The 7,548-nt window shown below is 38.7% G+C and overlaps 1 protein-coding gene across 1 annotated transcript in view; it reads left to right on the forward strand.

The window, feature by feature from the left end:
• Positions 1-6,048, forward strand: part of CD96 (CD96 molecule) — a 103,340-nt gene extending 97,292 nt beyond the window's left edge. The window contains exons 14-15 of the mRNA XM_049785608.1: positions 1,510-1,630; positions 5,886-6,048. Coding sequence (XP_049641565.1) covers positions 1,510-1,630; positions 5,886-5,994 — 230 coding nt within the window. The 3' untranslated portion in view covers positions 5,995-6,048. The remainder of the gene's footprint in view (positions 1-1,509; positions 1,631-5,885) is intronic.
• The last annotated feature ends 1,500 nt before the right edge of the window (positions 6,049-7,548 follow it).

Consider the following 7,548-nt stretch of genomic DNA (forward strand, 5'->3'; position numbering starts at 1 on the left):
CTTCCTACTCCTATTCTGAACAGGCCACAGGGGTGTCAGCCCTAACCAGTTTTCCTGGGAAGATTCAGAAGCATCATGGCAAATAGTTGTAAAGCTGGGACATGTCTTTTCTGCCAACATGGTGGGTTTAGTGAAGGCTTTTGGGTTTTCTTGTGGTGCAAAGGGAGCAAATGGGGGAAACATTCTGGCTTCCATTCCAAGGACACCCCCAGAGTTTTTATCCCATAAACTGATCCCATCTGGGAAGATTCAGCTGCCCATCATTCTTTTTGAGATTAGTTGTGGAGTGGGGCCGTTTCTATGTTGGAGAGGATTGAATGAGGCTGTAGACAGAATGTTGAGTTTTTCACTCTTTATTTCTCTTGCTATATAGAAGCATAAAAGAGTTAATGAGGGCCCGGAGAGATAGCACAGCGGTGTTTGCCTTGCAAGCAGCCGATCCAGGACCAAAGGTGGTTGGTTTGAATCCCGGTGTCCCATATGGTCCCCCGTGCCTGCCAGGAGCTATTTCTGAGCAGACAGCGCAGACAGCCAAGAGTAACCCCTGAGCAACGCCGGGTGTGGCCCAAAAACAAAAGCAAAAACAAACAAAAAAAAAAGAGTTAATGACTCAATAAAAAAAGAAAATACAAAGTCAGACTGTTGTTTCCTATACTGAATTTTCATTACTGGAGTAACTTGGAATACAAATCTCAGCTTATCATTTTTATTTATTCATTCTTACAAAAAAATGCAATGTGTATAATGTTCCAGGAATTGTCCATGGCCTTGGAAAAATGGAAGAAATAAAAGTTTTGGAACTTGGTATACGTGGGCCTCCAAAGCACGCTCAGAAAGCCTACAGACCTCTCTGTTATTATCTATTGATCAGACTGGTGGTTCAAAGTGAGGACCTGATGATGCATATTTCTTGGTTGTGTGGTACTCAGGATTACCTGGACTAGTCTGATGATGTGTAGGGTGTCACCAGAGTCACATCTAGCAATTCATTGGAGCCTCCAGGACTGCACCAATAATGCACAAATAAATATATGGTATGGTTTCTGGGTGGAAGTAGAATTGGCTTCATGTAAGATATGTTCCTTAACTTTTTTTTTTTTTTTTTTTTTTTTTGGTTTTTGGTTTTTGGGTCACACCTGGCAGGGGTTACTCTCGGCTCCATGCTCAGAAATCGCTCTTGGCAGGTTCGGGGGACCATATGGGATGCTGGGATTCAAACCACTGACCTTCTGCATGGAAGGCAAACACCTTACCTCCATGCTATCTCTCCAGCCCCGCTCCTTAACTCTTATATTATCTCTTCAATCCACACTTCTGGAACATTTTAAGGAGAAATTTACTCATAAAAAATTAAATACACAAATAAAAAATTAGTGAGACATATTCCCCGAGCATGAGTATAGTCAGTGATATCTTACGGACTTTTGAGAAAACATGTTTCAGGATTTAAAATTTTTTCTGTCTTCCAATTACCAAATTTAAACTAATTTCATTCTATGTCTTCTTCAGGTAATATGAAGAAGCCTAAAGATGAAATGTCCTGGCCAGTGATTGTAGCAGCTTTACTCTTTTTCTGTTTGACAGTCTTTGGTGCTGGAGTGAGAAAATGGTGCCAATACCAAAAAGAAATGTGAGTATTACTGATCTATAAGAATGGGTTTCTTCTCCAGCATAAAATATCTACTTAACACTTTAAGTATTATTCTTAAATGGAGTTCCTCTCTTATTAACTGATAAGGTACAAAGAAGCTCAGAGAAGTTTCTAGTTATCTTGGCAACGCACAGTAGGGATTTGACACAGTGCCCAGGCCCAGCAAATACATCACAATAGTCCCCCTTAATATTCACTGGCTGGAACAAGTCAGTGGGCATAAAATGAGAACTAAGACTCACCTCACCTCAAAACTAAAACTGAATTTTCCTTTCATCTTTATTATTTTTCTATTCTCATGCATCTCTGAACAGCCTTCGCCCAGCTGGGCCATGATGGTCAAGTGTGAAATTGAGTGCAAAAGGTATTCCTTAAGAAATTTCCAGTTTTATTTCAGCAAAATGGGCTTTCATTGCCCTTTTCCTCTTTCCCCACAGGGGATAGAGAGTAAGTAGGTTCTTATCTCTGTCCTTTTTGTATTCATACAGAAACGTTTTCTAAAAATGTTCCACTTGGTTTAGGAATCTGAAATGGGATGTAAAGTTAAGCCTCATTTTTCTGACTTGGAAAGATCTAGATTAGATCATTAATAGAGGAGACAGTTGTAATGCGTTGACTTTCCCCATATCTTCCATCTACTTTCTCAGGTATCATTAACACTGGGCAACATCTTCTACTTAGTGTCATTTAAAGAGTCTCTTAACCACATTCAGAGAGAGTTTCTTAGTGATAAAGCACTAGAGAGACAGAAGCAGACTGATGGGTGAGAAGCAAATGAGAATAAGGGATACTGAAGGAGGGAAGTGGACTCTTGTGAAGGAATTGTTGTTGAACTATTATATGCCTGAAACCAAATCATAATTAGCTTCTTAATTTCTAAATTTTAGATGAAAGTACTAAGAGATAGTCAGAAATTCTAAGATTCTCAGGGCCAGAGAGAGCACAGTGGTAGGGCATTTACCTTGCATAATGCTGACCCAGGAAGAACCTGGGTTTGATTCCCAGCATCTCATATGGTCTCTTAAGTCTACCAGGAACGATTCTGAGCACAAACCCAGGAGTAACCTTGGAGCGGGTGTGGACCCCCAAACAAACAAACAAACAAACAAACCAAAAGAAATTGTGAAATTCTTGTCCAGAACTACACTGTTTATACCATATGGCCTTAATAAACATTTCTGGGGAAAATATTGGTAATAAAATTTTCCTCGAATTTTCATTTTAGGGGACATGTCAGGCATTAATTAGTGGTTATTCCCACTGATAAATTGGTTTTGTTTTTTGTTTGTGTGTTTTTCGGCAATGCTCAGGGGTTACTCCTGAATCTGCACTCAGAAATCACCCCTGGAAGGCTTGGGGGACCATATGGGATGCCAGGAATTAAACCCTGGTTCGTGCCAGGTTGGCCACATGCAGGGCAAATGTCCTACCACTGTGCTATCACTCTGGTCCTTAATTAATTGTTTTAAAGTTGTTCTAATAGTGCTCTGTGTCAAACCTGGGGCCTGCAGGCATAAACTCCAGTTCTTGAAGCAATGTCCTAACATTCCATCTACTGTTTAATATACATTAAGTATTCATTGACATATAAAAAAACAGGGTAGCAGTCTTTATGGATTTTTATATTAAATGATAAAACTGGGATCATAAAATCTGAATTGATCTTTGTGATTTTCCATTCAAATATCTGTGCTCTAGAGATGATAAATATATTCATTTTGTGACATGTAAAATTTAAGGTGCTTATAGATTGATAAAAAAGAATTGGAGGTGCTTGTGTTATGGACATAAATATACTTACAGATATATTTCTGTTTGCTGATATGACTATATTTGGAACATATATGTAGCTAAATCCCACACTCAACTATATATTTAAAACCTTTCAGACAAAGAAATTAGTATAATACCATAGACAAAAGCTTTATATGATGATAACTTTAGAAAATCATCTGATTCAAATAGAAGGATTCTGATATTACCTGTCTAGAACCAGCCAACTTTGGGACTCAGAAGAATTTTACTTCCACCTCTACCAATTTGCCCACAATTGTGGGTGAAGATAGGACATAAGTTGGGAAGGCACTGCTTTAGCAGCTTCAGTTCTTCATTCCAGAATTTTAGAATTTTGTCTCTGGAGAAATGTTTTGACTCACATAAGTAATGTACTTTTTTAATTAATTAATAGTTGCTTTAGAGAACATAGGTTCTGATTAGAAGACCTGGTTCTAGTTCTCTGGGAAAACAAAATTAAAGCCTCAAGCCTCACTTTCATCTGGAAAATAGTGACAATATTTCATTAAGCTGTGTTTGGTGGTCTTGGTCTTTGCGCTGATCTTAGGATGGAGCCTATGATAGCATCTTTCATTGTTTTTCCAGAAGACCCATTCCACTGCAATTGTCTCAGATGGATATTTGGAACTGGAGATCATGGTTGTTCTGCAGGTCGTAGCTCAAACCCTAGACTAGGGCTTTTTTATTGGTCACAGGATACATACAGTTCGGCCATGGTTCTAGCAGCCAGTCATCTGTAAATCGCGATCTTGGCTTTTGGACTGACCAAAGGGTGACAAGTCTTCTAATTTTGTCTTATCATCAGCTGGAGGGGTAGGATAACCTACTCTTAGGTCAAGTTGTTCCCATTTTCCTCGTTGTCAGAATATCAGATTGGAGCTGGCACTTGTTGGTGTCCGAACAGTATTGAGGATGTCCCGGATGGGATTTGTTTTCTGTAGCTATCGTGAAGAACTGTGTCATTTCTATGTCTGGGATTCAAGATTCAAGGCTAGATGGATGGTGTCTAATCACCTGGGGTCTAAGTTGGGTCCATGTAACATATTTTCAAGGTGAGAGATGTCCCTGTATTGTAAACAAGTATGAGTTCTTATCCCTAGTAGATAAGAGCTCATTTTATATGTAAGATTTCCCCCTTTTATTAGTGTGTCTTTGTAGGGGGGAATGGTGCTACATTATATTGCCGGTGCATTTGGGGGTGGAAAAAGAAGAAAACGGAAACAGGTCACACACCCAAAAAAGAGAAAAATAGAAATAAAAATATATGTGCTCACATATATATACATAAAAGGAACAAAAATTTAAAAAAAATGAAATAACAAAGTAATTAAAGGAACAAAATGATGCAAGAGACTATCTTACATTTGGGGAAAAGCAGGTAAAGAGGTAGTGCAATACAGATCTTATACTTATGATGGAACTATAGGTTTCCCCATTGTCTTTTGAGATTTTTTTGTGGTGTGTGGGTTCCCGGGTGCCTTTTCATCACACACCCTGACCTTCTTGAGATTGGCAAAAGCTTTGCGGCAGGGAGATCTTGGGCATAGTTCTTGCTTTGGGGATACTTTTAGAGCTAAGTCCGGTTTCAAGTAACAGCCCACATTAGGAATAGTTGGTAAGGAGGGCCACACAGCATGAGTCAGCATGGTTGCCTTTTCTTGCCGGGGACGAGGTGTGGGTTTAACTTGGTGTCCCTTTGCTTGGGTGCTGGGTACTGGTTCTTTGGGGTAGGAGGTCAGTCTTGATGCCTAACAGATTAAGAACTGAGGGTGAAGAGTTTTAACAAAGTGGGAAATCTGGATGGGATTGAGGGGTAAAGGGATAGTCGGATTTCCAAAAGGGGGAAAGGGGAAAATATATGTAAGGGGCAGGAAAGAAGAGAATAGAAAATACATTAAAAAGAGAAAGAGAAGAAGAAAGAAAGAAGAAAAAGAAAAAAAAAGAAAGTAGTGAGAAGAGAGGAGAAAGGGGCAAGGGAATGCTAGTTTGCTTGAATGTGTTCGATGAATAGGGCCTGTAGAATAAGTCTGTAGGTCACAGTTGCTGCTTCGGTGTTCTGGCTGGTCACGTGCTTCAAGTCCTAAAAGAAGGTATAACCTAGAGATCAAGTGTATGTTAAAGAGTTTTCTCGGGACATTCTCGTAGTGCAAGCTGGGTATGTTGTGATCTACTTTTAAACACAAATGGAATGTTTTTTCTTAAAAAAAATTCTTCAGTGTCAGAGAGATATTACAGTAGATAAGAAACATGTCCTGCACATAACTGACCCAGATTCAATCTCCTGGCATTGATATGGTCTCCAAACCCTACCAGGAGTAATCTCTGAGTGAAGAGTCAGGAGAAATTCCTAAACATAGCTAGGTGTGGCCAAAAATAGACAAACAATTTTCAATAAAAGCCTCTCTTTCTTAGCATTAAAAAAGCAATGTTTTGTTTCTAGTATGGAAAGACCTCCACCCTTCAAGCCACCTCCACCTCCCATCAAATACACCTGCATTCAAGAATCCGTTGGAGGTGATCTGCCTTGTCATGAGATGGAACCCCTCTGAGACTTTTCTGTACCGCAAAACTACTCAAATTATATTGTAGATCTTGTGCTTTATTAATCCTCAAGCCACAACTGCAGCAAAAATGAATCTGAAGTAAATGACCTGCTTTTCCAGAAATCCAACTCTCATCTGCATCTGTTTGAAATTTAAACAAGACTGCAAGAGTATGTCATTCTCACACCCAATGCAAACTGTAGGGATTTTCTTGCTTATGTAAGAAGTGCAAAGTAGGTTGCTGTCATTAAAAAAAAAAAAAAGAAATCTTGTAGTGTTTTATTTTTCATTTTAATTAATGGATTGGGGTGACAACATTAAGCATATGTCTATGGCAGATCCTCTTCTCTCTGGCCATCTGCCAACATTCTAAATTGGTTGCCAAAATTATAATAATCTTGGAGGTTGGTTGCTTTCTTTAGGAAAATTACAGGAAGAAGAAAATGCAAATTTTCTTGCAAGAGATCCAAATCATGCAAAAGTGCGACTAGTCTTGTCTAAAATGTCAATGGAGGTAAACAGATAATCTTGCATAAATCCCCCAGTTCCAATTCTCCTTCCCCCTTTTCTTTTATCCATCATGTTACATGGGACATCATGTACCATGGGATGGGGGGATGTTTCAAAGGCATAACTAGTCAGCACCAGTGTACCAAGTAGTCTAGCAGAAATAACTAGTAGAGAACTTTTCACAGGACTTTAAAGTATATGAATAAGATAGGCCTCATACTCTGCTCTCTCTCTCTCTCTCACACACTCTCTCTCTCTCTCTGTTGTAACAGACTTCATAGGGTATACTAAGTCTTTATTAATGCGAAAGGAGCAGGTGAGATTATATGCCAAAAACTCAACCATCATTAACTTTGTAAATTATAGTTCTTGGATGGAATTTTAAAAATCTTTTAATAAAAAAAGAGTAGAGATTTAATTAATTAATGTCAACAGGCTGAAATCAGATAAATACCTGAAACTGCAGTAGAAACAAGGGCACAGATCATTAAATATGTAAATTTCTTGTAAAATTGACAAGAGAATGAGTTTCCCTATCTGTCATGCAGCAACAAGTAAATTATGGAAAGGATTCATCATGGAAGTTCGAGGAGGCTCTGTGGCTAGAAATTTTTGTTCTTGGTACATTCTGCTTAAGTTAATAATTGTTTCTGTGGCCCTAACCTGACCTTGCCTAGGCAACCAGGTCAGTCTGTCTCTTCTGTTCGTAGCAGCTTTATGACTTACATCTCATTCATCTCTGCCCAGTTTCTAGAATGGGACACTCAGAGGATCGGCCTCTGGTTATTACCTTCTTAGCTACCTAAATTCCCCCTTCCAGGATGATAGATCAACAATAATCAAATTAAATATTTCTTAAGAAAAATGTAACTAAATCAAAGAGTAAATGGCAATTAAAACTGCAATTTAAACTTTACCCTTATATGTGGTTGTTTCTATGAGAGAGAGATAGAGAGAAAAAGACAGAGAGACATAGAGAGACAGAGAGAGTCACTTAGTTCTCAATATTTTTTTTTCCATCTGGGACTTTCCTATTCATTTAATGTGCCT

The sequence above is a fragment of the Suncus etruscus genome, chromosome 13 (genome assembly GCF_024139225.1).
Source record: "Suncus etruscus isolate mSunEtr1 chromosome 13, mSunEtr1.pri.cur, whole genome shotgun sequence".
NCBI classification, from domain to species: domain Eukaryota; kingdom Metazoa; phylum Chordata; class Mammalia; order Eulipotyphla; family Soricidae; genus Suncus; species Suncus etruscus.